This window comes from Protopterus annectens, chromosome 12.part0, assembly GCF_019279795.1.
Source record: "Protopterus annectens isolate FY-2018-M chromosome 12.part0, PAN1.0, whole genome shotgun sequence".
NCBI classification, from domain to species: Eukaryota; Metazoa; Chordata; order Ceratodontiformes; family Protopteridae; genus Protopterus; species Protopterus annectens.
In genome coordinates, this window is record NC_056746.1 from 664,235,391 (window position 1) to 664,259,447 (window position 24,057).

General features: G+C 36.9%; 1 protein-coding gene across 1 annotated transcript in view; it reads left to right on the forward strand.

Moving 5' to 3' along the window:
• The window catches only part of LOC122816773 (germ cell-specific gene 1-like protein), a 3,278,153-nt gene that overhangs the window by 1,029,674 nt on the left and 2,224,422 nt on the right, over window positions 1-24,057 (forward strand). Inside the window, exon 2 of the mRNA XM_044089790.1 lies at window positions 15,840-15,887. Within this exon, the coding sequence (XP_043945725.1) occupies window positions 15,840-15,887 (48 nt within the window). The remainder of the gene's footprint in view (window positions 1-15,839; window positions 15,888-24,057) is intronic.

Below are 24,057 nucleotides of genomic sequence, written 5' to 3' on the forward strand. Positions count from 1 at the left end.
GTTACCTTGGCTGATTCTCATCACATTTCCAGTTAGCTTTGCTGAACTGCATTCAGTTTTGTCAAATGTGTTTCATGTGGGATGTTGGCAGGTTTAACTGTAATGAAAAGTATAAACAACGTGTCAGTTGTTGAGTGTGTTGAATGCAAATATTTATAGGATTTTTTTGTTTGCTGAATAATATGTTGTAACAGAATTAGACTTTTTGACACTGAGCTTTAGTTTAAACATTGTTTAACTGCTCAATTATATGTAAATCTGCCTATAGATACAAATTAATGTTGTAAATGTCCAGAATATTAAACAATTTTGCAATCTAATTTATTAACTATATTTAATCAGATTAATTAACATTTATATCTAGGGCTTATCATGAATTTTGTGAGTAAATATAAGACAGTTTTAGCTATTATAACTAGTATTTATTTAATTTTGAAATCCAGTGAAGAAAGATTAATAAACCTACAGTAAAACTTTTAAATGAACAACTGAACAAGGTGCAGAAAGTATATTTAGTATTATATTTGACTTAAACTAACATTTTCTATTAAGCATTCAAAAAGTATGTGTAATTTCATAATCACTGTACCCAGTTTGTAGGGTTTTGTCATCCAGATAAACAAGGGAGAGAACATATGAAATGGACTGAGACAGTGGTGAGTACTGTATGTTGTTAGACTACTCCAGATCTTAATTGACCATCTCCTTAGGAACTGATTACTCTGCAGAATATCAGTAACTTTAATGACATAGCAGATATACATTAGACAGATAAGGGGATACAAATATTGTTTACCTAGTAGTCCAGTAGCTTTTCCTTGCATTTTTTATTATAGAAATTAGCAGATTAATTTTTATTGGAGCAATATCTCTGTGGACTGACAACAGAATGAAGAATCTTTCCAATATAACTGGAGTAGGTGCATAGCACTGTACCTTACTGAAAACAAAAATAATTAAATGAAAGGGGTTCCCGTTGAATGTCTGAGGCCCATGACTGTCATACTCAGAACTGCAGAACTACAAGTGTGAATAGGAGATGTACATTTAGTTTGTCTTATATCAGAGCATTTTTCTACTCAAAGATGTATGCAGTTAGTATAGATATAGATATAGATATAGATATAGATATAGATATAGATATAGATAAGTAGAAGTGTATGGTGAGGTGTGCCCCTCCTCCAATCTGTGGATAAACATGTTTGAAATGTGGGCCGACATGTTTTGCAATTCCCTGTTTTTCTGTATGATTTTCAGTTAACCTTTTGAACTTCTGGGACTTAAAGTTGAAGAAATCTATCTGAATGTTTTAGTGCTGATATGGTATCAGTTAAAGTTAGATCTTATGAGGCAGTAGGTAGTGACACTTGTCTTGTTGATGAAGCACTTTCAGCTTGGATATTTGGAGATTTTTTTATGAAAGTACTAGCTGCTGCCTGAAATTTTTTGGAACTCTGCTACTTGTGAAACATTTTTTTCATCTTGCGAATATTTTATTTTCAAATAAAAGCTAACTATCATTGAAATAATACAGTATTGGTGATATTAATTATGACAAAAGTAATATTTTGTATTAGAGAATGGGCTTACTGTACATCAGTATCCTGATTAGAAAACAAGCGTTCTCCAGCAGGGTGGCTGGTAAAAAAGAGAAAAAGATGTCCACCACTTCACGGCAGCATATCTAGCCACTGTGGAGCTCAGACTGAGGAAACGGAAAGGTTGCCATTATTTTACTCTCACTAAGCAGTGCTTCTGCTGTTTAGTGAGTGTAAAATATATTAAAAAAAATAGAAAAACAAAAGTGTGTGTGTATTTATGTGAGTGTGAGTATATGTGTGCATGTGAGTGAATGCAAGAATGATCCAGCCATTATTTTACACTCGCTAAGCAGCGCTTTTGCTGTTTAACAAGTGTAAAATAAGAAACAAAGTGTGTGTATGTGTGTGTTTCTGTTCTGCGTATGTGTTTATGTTTCTATTTGTGTTTGCGAATGCATGCATGAAAGTGAGGTGTATGTGACTATGTGAGTGAAGAGTGAGCAATCCAGCACTGGCAGCAACAGCATTCAAGAGGTTTACATTTACGTACCTATCTTCCCTTTGCTAAATGTATAAAACTTAAAATAAAGGGGGAGCAAAGGCTCAAACAAGAGCATATTCCTGTTTAACAAATGGCTGCAATAGCGCTTGTGTAAGCATGCATTTTCTGAAGGGCAAGGGTGTGGGGGTGGGGGTGTCTATGTCACAGAGGAAGAGACAGTGCTGGCAGCAGCAAATAAGAGGTTTGTGTACCTCTCCACCTTTTATCTCAAAAAATATGGATAAGCCCTGAAATAAAGGGGGAACAAAGACTTCAAAACAGGAACAGCTTTTAAATAAATAATAAAGTAAGTTAAATGACAGGATTTGTGTTAACATGAATTTTCTGCGGGAAATAAAGTCTGAAAGTAAAATGTATGTCATTATTTAGTGACTTCAGTCCCCAAATGAATGACAAGAAACAATTCTAGCAGCAAGGGACAAAAAATAAAGCAAATATCTAGATAACTTTTAAAAATGATATATTTTGGATGTAAAATGCTTCCTCTAAGACCATTTACATATACTACAGGAACTTAGAAACATTAGGTGGCGGAACTATTTTACATCCAAAAAATATTAAAAAATATATATATTAATAAAAGAAATATATATAAGTAAGTGAAATGCAACAGTTTTACAGTGAGCCCATTCTGTAAGTGCAATAATGCCAATTCAGAATGTGTGTTAATGTGTAATCAATGCCCTTCCAGGGGTGTAGAGGCCCTTTGCCTCAAAAGATTTATTTCCTTGATGATACATGCCCCTGGTCACACTCTACAAAAACTGAGATTTTGTAATTCAGAATTTTTCTTGCTTGGTGTTTCCGTCTCTTAAGCCCAATAAACCACTAACACACACACACACACACACACACACACACACACACACACACACACACACACACACACACACACACACACACACACACGCACACACACACACATATGCGCACACACACACACACGCACACACACACACACACACACACACACACATACATATTGATATAGATAGGTATTTATTAGACAGATAAATATATATATATATATATATGTGTGTGTGTGTGTGTGTGTGTATGGATTCACTTCAGAAGACTGAAAACTCACAGTCTCGAATCCCGTAAGACTGACACCCAAAATCCTGAATCCCAATAAGACTAAAAACACATAGGATACAAACACTGACTATAGACAAGACAAAGCATATTACCCCCGTGCACCCCCTGTTACTTAAATATATCAACTCCGAGATTACACTCCACAGAAAAAAATGGCGAACATACAATTACATGTTTCATAACTGCCTGTTGTAACCTTAGTAATGTTCCCTTCTAACTTGCTATAGTACAACATAACTCATGTTAGTGGAGTGAAGTGCAAACTCGGAGTTGATATATTTAAGTAGCAGGGGGTGTGGGGGGCACAGTCCACCACATGGGGGGTGCTGGGGGGAGTTTGTTCCCCTGCTCATACTTTGTGGAAAGTAATATCTTTTGTCTTGTATTTGTTTCTCTGTGTCCTTGTTCTGGAATATAGTCATTGTTTGTATTCTGTGTGTTTTTAGTCTTTTGAGATTCAGGATTTTGAATTTTCAGGATTTTGAGTTTTCAGGATTTTGGGTGTCAGTTTTATGAAATTTGAGATTGTGGGTTTTCAGTCTTCTGAAGTGAATGGGTCTACTTCACAGTGTCGAAACCCCACATAATTGAATCCCACTACGAGACAAAAACAGCGAAACCTCACTTATGTGAAAGATCACATCAATGAAAATAATGCCTGGGAAAAAAAACACTTGGCCAACATGTACACATTACACTCGACAAAGTAAATCAGACCCACCAAAGTGGGTGGCTTCACCCCTCATACTCCCTGATGTGGGGGACTGTGCCCCCCACGCCTCCTGTAACTAAATATACCAACTCCTGTATTGCACTATAGTGGGGAAAAAGGCACATACCTCCATGGTGGCTAAAGGGTTCCTTTCCCGTTCATTGTTTTCACTGATCTGATCTTTCACATAAGTGTGGTTTTGATATTTTTGTCTCCATGTAGTGGGATTCAATTATGTAGTGTTTTGACAATATGAAGTAGACCCCTATATACATAGATAGATAGATAGATAGATAGATAGATAGATAGATAGATCGACAGATAGATAGATAGATAGATAGATAGATAGATAGATAGATAGATAGATAGATAGATGGGTCTACTTTGTATTATTGAAATGTTACTTACTTGAAAATGATATCCATGGAAACTAACCATTTGGCCACCCCAAAAAAAAAAAAAAAAAGAATGGAAGCAAATCACCCCCCCCCCCCAAGTAGGGGGCATCACCCCCCACACCCTCTAACTAAATATACCAACTGCAAGATCACACTATAGTGGGTAAAGGGGCAAAGTTTACTAAGGTGGCCAAGTGGTTGATTTCCCAGAATAAAATTGAGGTGATCCGGGTTTTTGTTAAAATAAAGTTTTTGGTGAAGTTATCTCAAGGTTGTGACTTTTGCATAAGTGAAATTTTGATAATAATAGGTAGATCCATATATATCTATATCTATATAGCTATATCTATATATCTACATATCTATATATATATATATATATGTATATATATCTATATATATATATATATATATATGTGTATGGGTCTACTTCATTTGACTGAAACTCATTTCGTTGAAAGTTATATATTGCCTTTTCTCCCCTGGAGTTAGTATATAAAGTAAGGGTGGGTGTGGGAGGAGTAGCCCCCACATAGTTTGGTTATATATTGTCTTCAGGAAAGAGTTATTCATTGGAGTTGTAAGTATTCATATCTATGGTTTTAAACATTTAAAATAGGTGGGGATCTACACCCCCCACATCCCTCCTTACTTTATATACTAACTCCAGTAACTTTCAGTGAATTATGCGCAGGCAACTGACTTTCAGTGAAATGAGCTTTCAGTGAAATGAAAGATTTTCACATTTTATTAAGTTTGCCCAATTAGGTGACCACTCACACACTTATGTTTTCCACTAATTGTGACCATAACACAGAGAGAGTGGTCTTGCGGGTCTATATTATAACCGTGAAAGCCCATTTCAGCGAATACTTAAACATTGACACATATTGCGCAAACTGCAAATACACCGAATGTCCTAAACCGCGAAATTCAAAATCTCGAATCGGCATAGTTGGCCCTTCTGTGGCATAGCTCCGTAAGGTAAGTTATGTGGTTTATTTATATTGTTTGGGTGGGTAGTATGTAGCGAGTGGTGGGGTTAGCCAACTATGCTGGTTCAAGATTTTGAATTTCCCGGTTTAGGGCATTCAGTGTATTCTTGGTTCATGCAATATGTGTTGATGTTTACGTATTCGCTGAAACAGGCTTTCACGGTTATGATATAGACCCAGTTTTGCTGGGGAAGCCACATCAAAGTGTGTCAGCGTGGGAGAGTGACTAATGTTAATTAGATACATGTTCTCACCTAGAAACAGCATCATCTCTGGATTAACTTGGCATACCAATTCTATTCATCTCAATGGGATGGGTTCATAGGTTCATAGGTTCATACTAGGCTATCTGCCCTAGGGCATTTATAAGCCTAGCCAGAGTGTGTTTGGCTTTCGCCACCCATTTTAAATGAATTTTGCTATGCCCTTTTTCGAGGTTAGTATACTGTGCCTCTGTCTAACAGTGACACAGAAGTGATACCCAGGGTAAACCTACGATCTCCCATCCACTCATCAGGATTCCTCTTGAAGAGAGTCAATGAGGGACTCTGCCTAACCTGGACTGGGATTTTATTCCAGAGTGAAGGGAGCCTCTGGGTTATGAATCTGTCCCTCCAGCATGTCCTATTTATTTCAGTGTTGAGGTTCAAGTCACTCGAGCGCGTAGCTCGATGGGATTTGGATTTTCTGAGGTGCAGTGTGTCCATTAATTCCAGGTTGGACATGACTTTATACGTCAGGCACAGATCGCCTCTGAGCAGGTGGTATGCCACTGAGTAGAGCTGGAGTTTCTTTAACCAGGCAGCATATGGCATCTGTTTGAGCCCTTTGATCCTCTTGGTGAGGTACTTTTTGGGTCTTTCCAGTTGCTTCAGGTGTCTGGTAAGGTACATGCCAAAAGGGGCATTGTACTCAATTATGGGCCTGATGAGGGATGAGTAAAGAGGCACGATGACCTCCCCTGATCTAGATGTGAATCCCTTCAGGATTAGGTGGGCTATATAAAATGTTTTTCTAACCACTTTGGCCATGTGGTTTTCAAATGAGAGATTGCTATCAACTTGGGTCCCCAGGTCCCCAATTACTTCTTCCATACTTAATGGATTACCACCTATGTGGTAATTTGTGGGCACTTTGTTTTTGCCAAAGGGAATGTCTATACACTTTTTGGCGTTTAGCTTGAGGCCATGGCTCTGGCACCAGTTGTCTGTTTCTATGAGGCCCTTTTGTAGGATGCTTGTGTCGGCTGGAGAGTCGATTATGGCGCCTAGTTTTCAGTCATCTGCGAACTTGGTCAGCCACAGTCCTTCCATGTTGGCCTGTACCTCAGAGAAATGTATACCAAACAAGACTGGTCCCAGGACTGAGCCTTGTGGGATGCCACTTGTAACTGGTTTGGAGTCTGACATGGCTCTAGCAATTGCAATTCTAACCATGTGGGTTCTGTCCTTGAGCCAGTTTGCAACCCATCTAGTGACATAGGGGTTTATATTTAAGCTGGTGAGCTTATCTATAATGCCCGAGTGGGGTATTGTATCGAAGGCATTTGCGAGGTCCAGGTAGGCTGTGTGGACCACCTTTCCCTCGTCAATGGCCTTGGTGACTGTTTCAAAGAAATCAACCAGGTTTAAGAGGCAGGATCTGCCCTTAACAAAGCCGAACTGGGTAGGATCCAGTGTCTGTAGGTCCCCAATATCTTTATTTATGAGATCCATGATGATCCTTTCCATAGCTTTGTAGACCAAGCTAGTCAGGCTTATGGGGCAATAGTTTCCAGAATCCGTTGAGGCACCACCTTTGTGGAGAAGGACCACTGTTGCTGTATGCCACTCTTTGGGTACATATCCTGTAGTAAGGCTGAGATTGAACAGTAGTTTTATGTTTGGGTTTAGCTCTTCTTGGAGTTCATATAGGACGCAGCCCGGGACACCGTTTGGTCCCATTGATGCTATGTTTTTTGCTTTGGAGAGGGCAGCTCTTACCTGAGCATCTGAGATGTCAGGGGGGCAGCACTCTGCTGGGATAGATATTTGCCCTTTTGGTGGGGGGGGGTTGCGCTGAACCTGTCAGCTAGGATGTTGGTAATGTCTGTGGGTTTGGTGTATTTTTTGTCATTTTGGACTAATTCTGAGCATATCTGGGAATTCCCACCAAGGTTCCTAACATAACTAAAGAAAGCCTTGTGATTATCCTTAGTGTCCTGTGCAATTTTTCTGTTTAAGCTGGCCTTAGACGATTTTATGAGTGCCCGTAGTTTTTTGCTAATGCTGATCAGAGATGCCTTCCCTTTTTGGGATTTTGCTCTATTATGTAGTAGCTTCCTCCTTCTATTGTATAGTTTGTTTATGGCTGGGGTCCACCAGACAGGACGTCTGCCTTTGGAGGATTGGGTCTTGGTTTTATTTGGGATTGCATGATCCATGCATTCCTGAAAGTGTTCATAGAATGCGTTTATAAAGGATTCTGCGGTCTGGGCTGTATTTTCCACAGACCCGGGGGCTTTGAAGGATTCCACCTCGGTTTTGAGGAGTGTGAAATTTGCTTTAGAGAAGTTTTTCACTGTGGTTTTCTGGGCAGGGGTTGGGGTCAGGATGTGAATATCCAGTGAGATTAGTTTATGATCTGATCTTACCAGTGAGATATACACTTCTGGTCTGGAGCGCAGAGCCCCCATGTTGGTGATGATCAGGTCCAGTATGTTTTCCCCTCTTGTGGGAGTGGTAATAAGTTGTTCCATAGCATTTGAGTTTATAAATTCTAGGAACCTTTGGGCTAGGGTGTTGGAGCTAGAGTAATGCTCCCAGTCTATGTTTGGGTAGTTGAAGTCACCCAATATAATGGTGTTTGGAGAGACCTTCATATTTCTCAGTGTTCTCAGGAAGGCCGAGTGGGGTTCCTGGGTTTGGGAGGGTGGTCTGTAGCAGGCTATAAACTGGAAGGCAGTTTTACCCACTGTTAGTTGCACGTGGATAGTCTCTGATGCTTCGTGCTGTGCCACCAACCTAAGGGAAAAAGTGAAGAGCAGACTTTGTGGAGTCGAGAATGGTTTAAACCCAAATCTCAGCTCTAGAACTGGACTACAACCCAGAAAAGAGTTTTTCCAAATGGAATAGTCTGTGTGACAAGAAAGCTAATCCTCTACTTACTTATGAGCTAGCCACTGACGCGGCTCTTAATGAAACAGGTACTGCTAACTTGCTTTCGGAATTTAATCCTATATTTAAAGAACTTGAAAATAACTTGTATAGACAGTTCCGATTATTATGGCAAAGATGCCACTTAGAGGCGTGTCTACATTTTAAAATTGTTCCGAGAGGAATGAGAGTGCTGTGTATGCCATCTTACGGAAACTCTCATCCGGAACTACTAAAAAACTGGCAAAAGCTTAATTTAGAGCTTAGCTTTAATTATATAAAGCTACTTATAGACTATTTTCTCCCTATAGAGAATGCTTTAACGGAGAAGAATGATAGTCTATATAAAGAAATAGTAAAGAGATTTAAAGAGGAAACGTTTAGCAACAGACTTGACAACTTGCTAAACCAAATAAATGCATATGGGGAAAGACTTCAAGTCATTAAATTACGTAAATTACAGAGAGATCATAGAGACTTCATGAACGGCCAGGTCTTTGTGTGGGCGAGACAAGATCGTGATACTGTGCAGCAAAGAACCGCAATGGTAATGCCTGACACACAAAGAAATAGTTCTGTAATTCATGATGACATTTCCCATTTAACTACTGCCACCACATGTTATGACATCATACCAACATTGACCGGAAGTCTCAGACAGGTCCCGCATGAACTGAATGATACTCCACCACCTAACCAAATGGCTATGCAGCAGCAGGTGGATTTGGGAGCAAGACCCAAACTTCAACAGACTAATATTGAGTCTTTTTTACCACTACCGATGCGCGTAAGAAGGGGTTCAAGAGGAAGATCGGAGAGTCGAACAAGAGGGAAAAGGAAGTTTTCGGGCGAACAGCAGTACAAGAGGGGACGTCAGAAGGAATGAAAAGTCTGGTCTACAATCTATCGAATTTAACTTTAAGCAATACGGACTATTCTTTATTAAACAAAGGCTTAAGTTATATACCAGCACAAATAAGTAAGATTTCTGATGTATTAACTGACTTAAGGGCCTTTGTTCGCAAAATAGCGCTAAAACTGTCATTTAAAAATGTATCAAGTAACACTATTGATTTTAATGATGAACGTAATTTTGAATGTTTTAAAAGGAAAAGTACATATACGCCAGCATTTCATCCTTGTATAGATGCATTTATTAAATTATGTGAAAATGATTTATATAAGCATTATAGTGCATATAATAAGGATCTTTTACATTTGTTTCACAATTTAACAAGAGATGAGTGGATGTCATTAAATTGTTTAACTGAGAATTCAAACGTGGTCATTAGACCAGTTGATAAAGGTGGGGGCTTAGCATTGTTGAATAGTAAAGATTATCTTGCATATATGGAACTTCTTCTCAAGGACAATATTACTTATAAATTAATAGATGAAAAAATTGTCCAAAGATTGATTTTTCAGGTACACCAAGAGTTAAATGAACTATTATTATGTAGACAAATTAGTTATGATTTCTATTTATTCTTATTGATTGAGCATCCCACTCTACCTTATTTGAAAGGCCTTCCAAAAATGCACAAGGGACTAATACCACCTCCAATGCGTCCCATTGTGGTTGGACACAATTGGGTAACAGAAAATGTCTCTATATTTTTGGAGAAAAAATTAAAGCCTTTAGTGTCTGCTATTCCTACTATCTTAAGAGACTCCTATCAACTGATTGATCATATTAAGAATCTAGATTTTCAGGTTTCAGAAACACATCTTTTAGTTACACTAGATGTAAAAAGTCTGTTTACTGCCATTCCTAACCTATATGGTATGGAAGCTATTAGGTCTCTGATAAATAAGGATGGAAAATTTACTAATAATGAACAGGTCCTAATTAATACACTATTGGAAATAGTCCTGACCAATAATGTTGTGACGTTCAATGAGCTTTTCTATATACAACAGTGGGGGGTAGCCATGGGCACCCCCTGCGCTAATACTTATGCAAACCTTGTTGTATATAGTTGGGAGGTTACAAGTCTGTTTACACATCCTAGTTATAAAAAGGTACTTAGTTACCATAGGTTTGTAGACGATATACTTTTATTATGGGATGGAACTATACAAGAATTGAAAAGCTTTATAATTGACCTTGAGAAAACTACAGACTTTTTAAGGTTTTCGATTGAATATTCAACTTCAGAAATTGATTTTCTTGATTTAAAAATTAAAAAGAATGGTCAAGGGGGATTGAAAACATCATTGTTTAGAAAAGCATGTTGGAAAAATAACCTATTACAATATGATAGCATGCACCCAAGATTCATTTTTAAAAATATAGTAAAGGGACAATTTGTAAGGATAGATAGAATATGTCAAGATCTTGATGTAAGGAATGATGAATTTGATAAATTAGAAAAAATGTTTGAAGAGAGAAAGTATAACTTGGATATAGTCAAAACTATAAAAGATTCATTTATACAGGAAAATGTCATACATAGGAGCCATAAGTTTTATGGTTGTTTTGGTTTTGATAGAGGTTGGAATTCTTCATTTAAATATAAGAATAGAAATTCCTTAAAAACAGATCCAGGTCATATCAGATGTATTATTACCTATACAAGTGACAACAAACAGCTAATTGACATTATTTCGAAGAACTGGCCTATTCTCACAACAAATGGAGAAATTAAACAGCTGGTTGGTGAGAGACCAAATTTTACATATAAAAATTCAAAGAACTTAAAACGAATACTATGTGATGAGAAAAGATCGAATAAACCTTGTCAAATAAAAAATTTAGTCAAAAATAATATCAGAGGTACTTATTCCTGTGGGAAATGTAGCTCTTGTATATGGATATGTAAGGAGAAGAGTTTCTTCCATCCTGAGCTACTATTTAATTTTGAGTTTAAATGTACTGCAAACTGTGAGGATAGTAATGTCATTTATTTGGCCACTTGTGAGTCATGTCCGGCGTTTTATGTTGGCATGACCACAAGGAGATTTAGGGATAGAATACAAGAACACATTTATGCTATCAAAAAAGCTGACCATAAAAATGCTTTGGCCAAACATATCATAGATTATCCTGAACACAAGTTTTTATTTAGAGTGCTACAAAAGAAAGAAATAAACACCAGAAAGGGTGACAATTTTAATGACCTTGAGAATATAGAATTAAATTGGATCTTTAAACTTAGAGCACAAAGCTCTCCAGGGTTAAATACTTATGTGAGTATTAGATCATACCTAAAGAAACGAAGATACTAATACTATTAGAAATACATGTTTATTTTAAGAGGATGGTTCCATGTTAATAAGATTAGGTAAGATAATATTGAGAGTCCTCCCTTTCTCCTTTCCCTTCTGCCCCTTCCCCCCCCTTTCCTTTTGTTCCTTTATACCCTTTCCCATTTATTATATTTATATTTTATATTATATACATATTTACATATTTATTTATATTATACATATGAAATTCTTGGCATTAAATACATGAAATTTGAAAGGAATTTAAGAATAACATAAATATATATTTATAATTTATACTTAATAATTAATTAGTAAAAATGTATATATATATATGGATATGAAATATGATAACAACACATATCCATATAGATCTACTTAATTGTTCCTTTTGTTCTATGTATATACAATGTATATAGCCCTATGATGGCTTATATAGAACCATCTAATTTCTGTAAAAAGGATATGGATAGAGAAAATATCTTGAAATAATCTATCCTTATACAAGATTACTATGGTTGTGTCATGTAAAGAAAAATCTTTTTAAAAATTACAAAAAATATATGCACTTTCAAGGACTGAGCCTACATAGATGAAATTGATATGAATTGTCTTTAATATAAACTACAAAAGAAATGCTGCTATTGGCTTTTTTAAAAATATATATTTGTTAATTTTTATAACCATTAAATATAACATATAGATATATACACAATATATATATTTTTTTTATATTGTAGAGTTGGTATGTTAGATTAAATCATTTACAGATTGTTACATATTAAAATGTTGAATTTATATCTGTTTTAAACAGTACATGTTCTGCTTGACAATATATTATGTTACTTGATTCTGAAGGTTCTAAAAGAAAAGCAACAAAGAATTGATTTTAGGTTACACCCTGTTTGAAGTAATTGAATAAGTGAAGAACTAACTGCATTGGTTAATTAGTACGGAATTGAATTAATGTATTTCAGATATAATGAATGAGTTTTAGGTAATGTTCATTGAATCTGAAGAAGCGTGCCTTTGTGGATGCACGCGAAAGCGCTTATTCTGTTGTTTTAATAAAGAAATATTCTTCTACGTGGTGGTGACTTCCAGTTTATTCTACACACCTTTGGGCTAGGGTGTTGGAGCTAGAGTAATGCTCCCAGTCTATGTTTGGGTAGTTGAAGTCACCCAATATAATGGTGTTTGGAGAGACCTTCATATTTCTCAGTGTTCTCAGGAAGGCCGAGTGGGGTTCCTGGGTTTGGGAGGGTGGTCTGTAGCAGGCTATAAACTGGAAGGCAGTTTTACCCACTGTTAGTTGCACATGGATAGTCTCTGATGCTTCGTGCTGTGCCACCAACCTAAGGGAAAAAGTGAAGAGCAGACTTTGTGGAGTCGAGAATGGTTTAAACCCAATTAAGCAGAGCTGCCCGATGCTGCGCTATGCGCAAAATCGCGCAAAGCCACACCAAAGTGGGTTTTATACAGGGGGACTTGAAAGAGCTAGAAATTGGCCCAAAACGGCCAATAGACTACGAGATTCTTGTGCTGGGAACACTCCTCCAGGGATAGATAGGCTGCTCTAAGCTCCCCACTGCCACTGGTGAACAAAGAAGCCTCCCTTTATCCAAGAAAGGAAATGGGCAACACAGGAACTTTGAGGTTGAGCTGTCTACCATGATTACAGGTAAATCTGTCAAAGTCATGTGTTTGTATGCATGTGTGAGTGTGTGGATTCACATCTCCACACACACGCACACATGCACACATGCACACACAGAAACATGTCCACAAAAAACATGGCCCACCATATTTTATCATTTTTGCTGATGACAATGCAAGAGAATTTCATAGCACTGGAATGGATACTATTTTCTGACAATTCAGTATTATAATATTCTGTTTACCAGACATCATATATGCAGATTCAGTGACAAAAAATTGCAGTTGCAGGAGTCAGTAAAATAAATAAGACAAATGACTTCATGAAGACTATAAATGCCTCCTGATGTATCTTCTTTCAAAAAAAAAAAAATACGAAATGTGAAAGTTTTACAATGAGCTCTCTGAGCAGTAATTAAAGGGCATGTGGCTAATGTAAAACTCCATAGTTACCTAAATAAGTTTTATTTTTTCATTGGAAGTATTTTTTGTTTATACTGTTTGTATTAAAGCAGAACAAAAACAACAAATAGGTGCTTTTTGGTTGAAGACCTTTCAGTTGAGTTACAATAATGTTAGCTGGTTAGATCACACACACACACACACACACACACACACACACACACACACACACACACACACACACACACACACACACACACATACAGACTCACGCACACAAATGCAGTAGAAAGCCTCTGCTTAGGTATTTTTTTTGAAGCATGGAATATGAAAGGAAAATGATTACTTATGTTAGTGTCAAATTCTTAGACTGTAAATCCAACATCATTGTACAGAATGTATCAGAAAGCCTTCTTGCTGATTTTGGAGTTCTGTGGGATACTTGTAATAGTTCTAAGGAATGCAATAATATCAATGAGCACATGTGATAGTATCTCTGCAATTAAAACCTAATTTGTTTTCTGCACTACAAGAGCCATCTGGAAAAAAGACCAGCTTGTTAAGCATCTTTCTGATGTCAAGAACTAAAAGTTCTATTCCTTTTCCAAGGCTTTTAAAGTTAGTAAAACACTCCATGCTCCTGCACGGGATGGTGGCCTAATGGTTAAGGTGTTTTCCTTGCAAGCACAGGGGGCACAGTTTGAATCTCACAAGGGATAATTGGCTAGGTTTAAAATGGCTCGCAAGGGCAGTTAGCTTAGTACTAACCTATGAACTTTCTTCTCCATGAATAGTAATACATGTAGCAGCTAAAACTCCCTCCAGTACAAAAAATGCTGGTCAGGTCTTACTGCTTATAACCCTTATTATGTGTTCACAACATAGATACTAAGATTCACTTCTTAAGCTTTGCTGTTGAGGTGAACTTCTTGGAGTCCATGTTGAGAACACTTATTAAGTTAGTTATGGTCAGAGACCCAAACATAATCCTCTGTGTTCATGAGAATCTTTAATATAATTAGATTTTTAAAGTAGGTGAACAACAGCCTTAAGAGCTGTGGCTTATGTTCTATAGACTTTATTCTGCTGTTTATTTATAGAATAAAAGTCACAGCTATGACATATTCTATAAATAAACTGTAGAATACAGCTTAACACCATTCAAAAAGTGACTTGTGCAAACATCTTACTGACACTTTGTGTCTGATGCATGTGTTTCAACAGATGTTCAGATTTTCTCTTGGTAAAAAGAGTATTTGTGCGTTGACCCTCGTGAATTATATTAACTGAAATGAGATAAAAGCATGTACTATCATGAAACATATTTAGTATAAAATCACTTTGCATCCATATCTTTGAAAGGAAGCTAATTTTGTGAAATGTTATGTATTTCTCAAATACAAATGTAAAAATGGAAGTTTTGTAACAGAACAAAGGAGTACTGTTTTCTTTGTACACTAAAACAAAAACAGTGGCTCTGTGGAAAAAAATATGCAACACAACTTGAATGTAATTTTCTCTAAATACTTGACTCTGCTGCTTTCTGCTTAGCACTTCACAGCTGAAAGTTATTCACATTTGCTGTGACATTGTTAGAATAATGCATATTTGTTTAGAAAGCAACATTACATTAAGTGGCTTTATAAGTATGGAGTCTTCCAGCACACTAAGTACTTCTCACCTAGAGTTGGCTCAAATCTAAGCCAAGTAAGCATACCCACCATATACATGAATCAGTATATCTGAACTAAATGAATTCTGTATGACACTGAGACAGATTGATTCATACATCATATTATTCTCTAAAATCATTTAATTTAACTAGACATGCCATTAACTGATGTAAAGATAATTGGATTCAAATAGTGGATTTACAACAAGGCAAATTGAACCAACAGTGTATTGTAAATGTTATAAGAAGTACTGACCTCAGTTAATAGTGATTTTACTTCTGTATATCAATGATAGCATCTGTTCAAGGGCCATTTGTAATCGCTGCTTGAAAATGTGGAATAAGCAAGTAATAGAGCATCCTGTTTTCATATAAAACAGAGCCACGTTTTAATGGAATGTCTTGTTTTTGTCATAATACACTGCTGTGCATACAGATGCTGATTTTCCTTTTGTTTCCAAGGTGAGAAGTGTCGCAGTTTCATTGACCTAGCTCCTGCCTCAGAGAAAGGTAAGAATAAATGCATGTCTTAATTTGAAGCCAGATAATAAATATGCACGTAACAGAACTGACAGATAGATGGACTGACTGCCACGCAGCTAGACAACAAATAACAAACCAAGTATTCCAACAGACAAATGCTTTTTTATAAAATGACTATGATTCAGTTACAACCAGAATAAATCAGTTTGTGACAAATGTCACAAAAACTGCTACATAAACAGATCTTTTTCTTTTTTTTTTTTTTTGTAAAAGTAGACTTAAATATAGGCTATTTTGTATAATGCTGATATCTTTGTGAGAGAGATAAAAACAAAAAGTCTGAGTAAAATGAACAATTTTGACAACTTAATGAACAATGCTTATACATATATCAACAATCCAAACATTTTATTAATATTAATTCAAATAAAGGTACTGAATTTAAACACATGCTTGGGAAACATTGTATTAGCTAAATATTTAGTAAGGTTTTGTGGTGGCAGGGCAATAAATATAGTCACTTCTGACTGGCTTCTCTTCACATTGTCAAGTTTAAACTGGTAAAGGTTCTTACTGGTCAGGTTCACCTTTCCAACGTTAAACTATCAGATCTATGTTTTCGAAAGGAAACACTGACATTGCAGTTTCAAAGTGTACCCTGACAGTAATACATTTTGTTTTAAGAGACTTCCTTTTCTTCCATGTTTGTACAATTATGCATTTGGAATATAGAATTTGAGAGATGTGAGTGGTACAGGCACCCCTGAAAAAGATGCTTGTTTTTAATTTTTTGGCAGAATTAAGTTCCAATGGCTTTAATGTGTTGAACTGAGACCATGTTGAAAGGTGAAGTCATTTTACCCTAAAGTATAGTGGCTGCCTGTGGATAATTTGCAAGTTTTCTGTTTATCTGGCAAAGTCTTATTTAGCACAGTAGAGAGTCGATTATCTGAATGTCGATTATCCAAAACATCAATTAACCGAACCCAATCTTCCAAAGCTTTTGGGTAGGAAATATCATAAAGTCTGAATATGTCAACGTTATATGTATTAGCTTGTGCATGTGTTTTGAACTTGTAGCCTGCTTGTGTGTGAAAAGTATTCTTTATTGTCCGCTGGACTTGCTAACGGTTGAAAAGTGCATTCTCTGAGTACAGGAAAAAACAAGATTTTAGAAGTTTTTTAACCAGTTCAATGTATGTTGGATTATCCGAACAGTTTGATTATCTGGACTACCCTCGGTCCCAGTTAATTTGGATAATCGACTCTCTACTGTAGTCTTGTTTTCTTCTGCCTCCCAAAGATAAGCTACTTGCCTGGCTTCCATGGAAAGTATCACATATGCTGCTTTAACCATGCCCTTGTGGCCTGTACTGTGACTGAAATCATTGTATAAGGATTTGTTCATATACCTATTTATAAACAAGGAAATGGCAGGTAAAAACATGTATGTGATCAGTAAGGAGGTTGAAAGTGCATGAGTGATGGACTCAGAATATAAAAAAGGTTGGTCAATTACAGAATGCACTATGAAATCATTTATCAAGAAAAAGCATTACCCTATATGATGTAAATGTACATTCTGTTCACACAGTTTACATGTCATTTGACAATCATTTTTCAAGCAAAGACACACATACATAGTAGATATTCATTTTATTATCATTATTAATATTGTATGAAATCAGAAATGTAGCTTGCTGAATGGGCCCCCTTGGCAGTGCACAAGTTGGTGCCCCCCCTTGACACAAGTTCAAGACAAAAAAAGAGTTCTCATAAGTTCAGGACCAAAAACACCCTGTACTGTTGCAAGAAGCTTTTACCTAGCTTCTTCCTGTAGTTCTTAATATCTAAAAGACATTCACTTTGACAGCTGTGATACCAGCTGTGCCAGCTTAAATGAACAGTGGCATTGCACTCCCACCTGACCCACACCTCTTCTGAGATGCTGATTGCTCCCCCCAAGCTTACACAAGGGTCAGCCATCCCTTCATCTGAAATTAGATACTTTCATTTCTGAAATGTGAAATAAATGACAAGAAGTTGAAAGATTTTTCTCAGACACAGCAGTGCACAAAACAACTAATGGCATTCACAAATATATTCTGCAATTGTTTATGGCTGGTATGCAACAAATAACCATTTATGCTGTAAGCAGTTCACAAAAGATCTGGCAAATCTGGAAATATGGACATACGCAACTTTGTAACAACATCTGTAATTCACAAACGTGAGTCTTGTAGAACGTGGTATGTCCTCCATGCTGGAAGTTATGAAAATACAAGTGGAGACCAAATGCACCAAAATAAATCAATGATCCAGCTGACCTTGAACACCAGATGTTAAAAGCAAAATCATGGCTGAATAGCATATGGAGAAAGCAGACTAGTAGACTAAGCAGTGAAGTATAGATATATAGATGCTTCATAGTTTTGAGTGAATTACGTGTTGCATAAAGCAACAAAGCACAGCAGCCTGAAACTAGAGCAACCCACTTACAGTGCTGCAATGGTGTAGCCACCAAAAGATGGCCATGCAATACTATATCCCTTCATTAGCTAACAACATAAATGAGACCTGTTTCATATATATATATATATATATATATATATATATATATATATATATATATATATATATATAGAGAGAGAGAGAGAGAGAGATGCAGAGAGAGAGAGAGAGCTAAAACACAATTTGTTGTGTTTTTGGGGCACAGCAAATCACCGGTGCATCATCGTCCTATTGTGATATAGCATTACTGCTGTCTCTCAATACATAGAGCTGAATGCTAACAGCTTAGTTATTTGTACCATAACTTTAAGGTAAACAAAGAGCTACCAAGGGATCAATAAAGTTTAAATAGAAAGAGATGACAGCATAAAGATTGATTCTACCTTTTATCAACTTGATATGTAACAGTATGAACATTGTTCCCTTCTAATACGCTGTTAAACAACTATTCCAATGTGTCTTCTTACAAGAATTCTGCATGCTGCTATACCATATGTTCTCCACAATGTCACAAACTAATGCTGCTTGCTACTGTACCATGTGCGCTCCTCCCCTTAAAGTTATATATGCTACTATTCCATGAGTGCTTCTCTCTCAATGCCACAACTGCTGTACCATATGTGCTATCCTACGATGTAACATGCTATTATCACATATAAGTACAATATGATACACATCCTTGTCTCTTCTCTCTCTCTTTTTCTACCCCTACATGAAATAAAGATATCTAATGTACGCTCCTGATGAGAATTTGCAGGCACAAAATTTTTGCTGCCTTCCTATGCACTGTGATGCTTAAAAGTAAGAGCTTGAATTTTTTGATGAATAATCTTTTAATGCAAAAGTACAGCACACATTCTTTCTTTGCTGAGTGTCTGCCATAAGTGTAATGATCAAGGTGATTTGGCTAGCTAAACTATTAACCTAAGTGCTGTACAACTGAACATTCCCCTACAGTCTAGCAGATTGTCACATTCTGTACATAGCAGTATCAGCAAACTGTTTAAAATCTCAGACACTACTTTGTCATAAATGTGGCTGCCGCAAAGGGGCTGGATCAGACTTACTTGTTATAGTTTTTGCTGACTACAGTATCCCACACTTATCACTACATTATAGTCTTCATATTTACATATTTGCAGTCTGTTTCCTTTTATAATGGACAGCTAGATTAGTTTATGTCCATCATTTGCATTGATTTTAATGGAACTTAACACAGGTAAAGCATGTACTTTTAGTTGTAAAGTGATCCATAATCCAGAGATCCTCTAAGTAAAACACTTGTCCATCTTTCTATTTGTGCATAGTACATTTTCTATTTACTTTTGGAAAAACAATGCTAAGAGGAAACATTTCTGCTTAGTATCACATAGTCTATGCTTTTATTTAAAACATTAAAATATATTACATGGCATAACTTCCTTTAGAAATTAATAGTTGGCTCTACTGAACACATATATGAATGCATACAGTACAGGAATGTGATATGATGTGTGCAGTCTATAAATGTGTCTCGTTCCATAGTATTTGCTGAAGAGGGCAATGGATGTAGAATCAGACATTAAGATTTATTCCTTCAGTGAAATGAGTTAATGCCTGGGCTGCATGCAAGCAACAGTGTGCACAATGGTTGTATATACTGTTAGTATTACCTTTATGAATACTTTGGCAGAAACTGATTTAATTTCCTGAATCCTGTACGTGGCTGAGCTGCAGGTGGTAGTTTTTAGGAACTAAGTTGCTTCACTCTAAAGCTAGCAAATTTCAGACAAACAATATGCACATTACAAAAAAAAAATGAAGCCATGGATAACTAGAGTTATGGATCAGTTATTCATCTAAAAAGACATGTAAAATAGATATTTTATGTTTTGTAAGCAATTTAAAGCATTGTCCTTAATATGTAGTGTACACGGAAAAATCCATATGAATGTGTAAGAAGAAATGCCAGAATTGTAATAGAAACCTATAATGACAGTTAATGGTATCAATAGAAAATAAGGGCCATAATTTACTGCTTAGTATGAAGAGTCTTTTGAAAAGGAACATAATTAAGGCAAGTGTCATACAGTACCTCTTGAAGAAAAATGCTGACATGATGGAGTTGCCCTGCACTGTGAGACCCTGCATCGGTGGAACACTAAAGTGCTTTTAGCTACACTAGTATATGTTAGAGTATATTTAATCTGCCCTCTAAACTGCAGACTTTTCCCCGTTTCACTGTACATGTGCACACTACTGCCCCCCCCCCCATTTTTCTCTTCCTATTGCACTCCTAGGTCAATTACTTAAAACTACTTTCTCTTGGAAAAAGTTTACCTAAGTACCTGCAACCCATACTTCAATTATTCTTCTCTGTGGAGGTGGTGGTCCTTTTCATCACACTGTACTAGATTAGTAGCATAGGATTTGTAGTTATTAGGAAGATACTGCATTACACTGACCTGGAATTTACTTAGTTTGGTTTTCCTGTTTTTTTTTTTTTTTTTAGCAACTGGCCTAGTCTAGTTTTTCTGACTCACAGTCTTGTATTACTTTGTGTCCACCCCTCCCCCACCTTGATCCTGCACAACTCCCTCCCACTCCTGCTTAATTACAGAGGTATCTTCCTTTTACTGTTCTGTCCTGACCAGCCCTATAGATAGATTCTGCAGTCTCGAGGATTGGTATAGCCCCACTCTATTTGCCTCGCTATGCTTGGCTCACTTGGCTCCCCTACCCTGCCCTAATCTCCCACCCACCCCACTACCTCTACATTTATTCTAACCTCAGAGCACCTGACCTCACCCTCCTGCATTCAATGACCTCTCATACGTACCCTCTATCAAATTTCTACCTTAAAAAGGTACATAGTATCTACTTGCCATGCATTCACACTCACACCCATACTTGAACCCCAAAACCACTAAGACCCAACCACTATACCCTCACAAAATACTATTAATTCTAGGATTTCTCTTCCTAACCCTTACATACCTAACAAACATCACATCATTATATTCAAACACATAACTAGAAAGCACATCATTCCACATAACACTTTCTCAAACAAATATACACTCACACATTTTCTTTCCTATCTCTTCTACATTATTTAAAGACAGCTTAATCTTACTCATTTGGGTCTATATTAGAACACCAAACATTCAAAATGTCGAGTGTTCTAATATCGAACCCTAGCAATCGAAAAAAAAAAAACATTGAACATTCGGAATAGCAAATGTTTTCCTAGTGAAAAAATTTGCTGTTTCAAAACACATAAACACAACACAAGCACACCAAGCAAACAGCAATCTACACACATACACCTAAACTCTAACACCTAACCCTACACTAAACTATACAAACACCACTAACTATCCACTTACCTTAACCCAAACCCTAACCCTAAGGTCCATCATTATCGCACAGTCACCTCACCCGCGCCCTAACCCTAACTCACCTAACCCGCCCTAACTTACACATCCACACAATCGCACACTTACCTGAACCTGACCCGTAACTTTCCACCAGAGCGCTGAAAATACTGAAGCAACAGAAACGGACAACCAAATTATTTTCCTAGGAAAGAATTCGGTTTCCTGTTATTTCAATATTTTCAGCGTTCGCTGAAAATAGGTCGATATTAGAACACCCGACATTTCAAATGTCTGGTGTCCTAATATAGACCCTACACATTCATAAGTCTCACACAATACCATCTTACACTAGAAAAACATCATTTAGATCCAGTATAATCATAGTGCACACAATTAAACATATACTGTTTATGACTAAAAATCTACTTATATCTGGAGACATGCACCAAACCCTGGACCACAAAACTCTCTACTCTCTGTTAGGCAAATCTCTGACCTATTGATTCTGCATGTCAACATCAGAAGTATCTCTAACAAACTTTCTGACCTACATGCATTTATAGCTCACTACTCCCCTGACATACTAACCATTACCGAGACATGGCTAAAACCTAGTACCCAAAATGAAGAAATTCTCCCACCAGGATATAATATCCTAAGACTGGACAGAGTAGGCAAAAAGGGAGGTGGAGTTGCTATCCTCTACAAAAATACAATCAACATCAAACCTCTATAAACCCCATACCTAAATTTCAAAATGCCGAAACCTTAGGTTCAACTCTAAGCATAAATGACAAAAAAAATATCATCATTCTCTGCTGTTATATTTCCCCAGGTAATAACTCTCCCATCATTGAAGAAATGTTACAATGGGCCACAGATAATCTCCCCCAAGAAACCATCTAACTAGGTGACCTGAACACTGATTGATCAGCTTGTACCTTTAACAACCCCACTAACCATATTAATCTTTACAGTTTTATCCAACGTATCCAAGAACCCGCTAGAATCAACAAAAAATCCCCCCACAAACAGTCTATTTAGAGAGACACTAGTTAACTGCCCCAAGCAAAACTATCAGACAGGATGCCTTCCTCATGGTCTTAGTGACCATCTCCCCACCTTCCTTTTGTGGAAACGTACCAACATAGCCAAACCCATTGTTTTTAGATGAGTCAGAGATGATTGTAAACTAAATATACAAGAACTAAACAGTATTTTTAAACATAGTAACTGGAAACCACTACAAACCCTAAATCTAGACGAAGCCGTTGACTACTTCAACAATAGTCTCATCAATGTCCTTGATAGACTTGCGCAAATTAGGAAAATAAAAGCCAAGTCAAACTATGCACCATGGCTAACTAGGGAAACTAGAGCCCTTCTAAAGTCAAGGCTTGGAGAATTTGGAAGAAATACAATAATAGCCTAGCCAAACAAAGGTACCTACAACTTAGAAATCAGGCCAAGAGACAAACTAAATTTGATAGACAAAATTAATTCCTCAATATCCAAAAACAAACATTCAAAAGATCCCCAACTGTCTTGGCATGCCATTAAAGCTCTCCTAAAACCAGGCAAAACTCCTATTCCCAGTCCTAACTCCACAAACGACAGCAAGGACATTGCCTCCTAATTCAATCACCACTTCACAGAATCCATCTTAACACTGTCCTCCCAACTATACAAAAACAGACCTACATATAACCCAACCAAATGCCCTAACAACATTCCATCCTTTACGTTCTCAACCATTCCCACCTCAACAATTAAAAAACACCTCCTAAAACTGAAACTACCACCCTTGCCGCTGACAATCTACCAGCCAACGTCCTAAAAATAGCTGCTGAATCCTTATCCTACCCTATTTCTATTCTTATCAATCGCTCCATACAAGAAGCATATGTCCCCACAGCCATGGAAGGTATCATACATTATTCCACTACATAAAGGCGGAAACTCTTATGAATACTCAAATTATCACCCCATTGCCATTCTATTCCTCTATCTAAAATACTAGAGAAATGTATACATTCTCAGGTAACACAATTCCTAAACTCACACCATCTCCTCTCCTCCACACAGCATGGCTTCCAACAACAGCATAACACAACCACTGCTCTGATCTCTTTCACCAATCTGATCAATCAACATAGAAATAATAATAACTTTGTATCTGCAATATTTCTAGATCTCTCAAACGCATTTGACATGGTTTCACATCCCTTACTACTAGACACCCTGACATCCCTATCCTTTGCCCCTTCCACAATAGCCTAGTTTAAAAGCTATCTGTCAAATAGGCAACAATCTGTCCAATGGGAAAG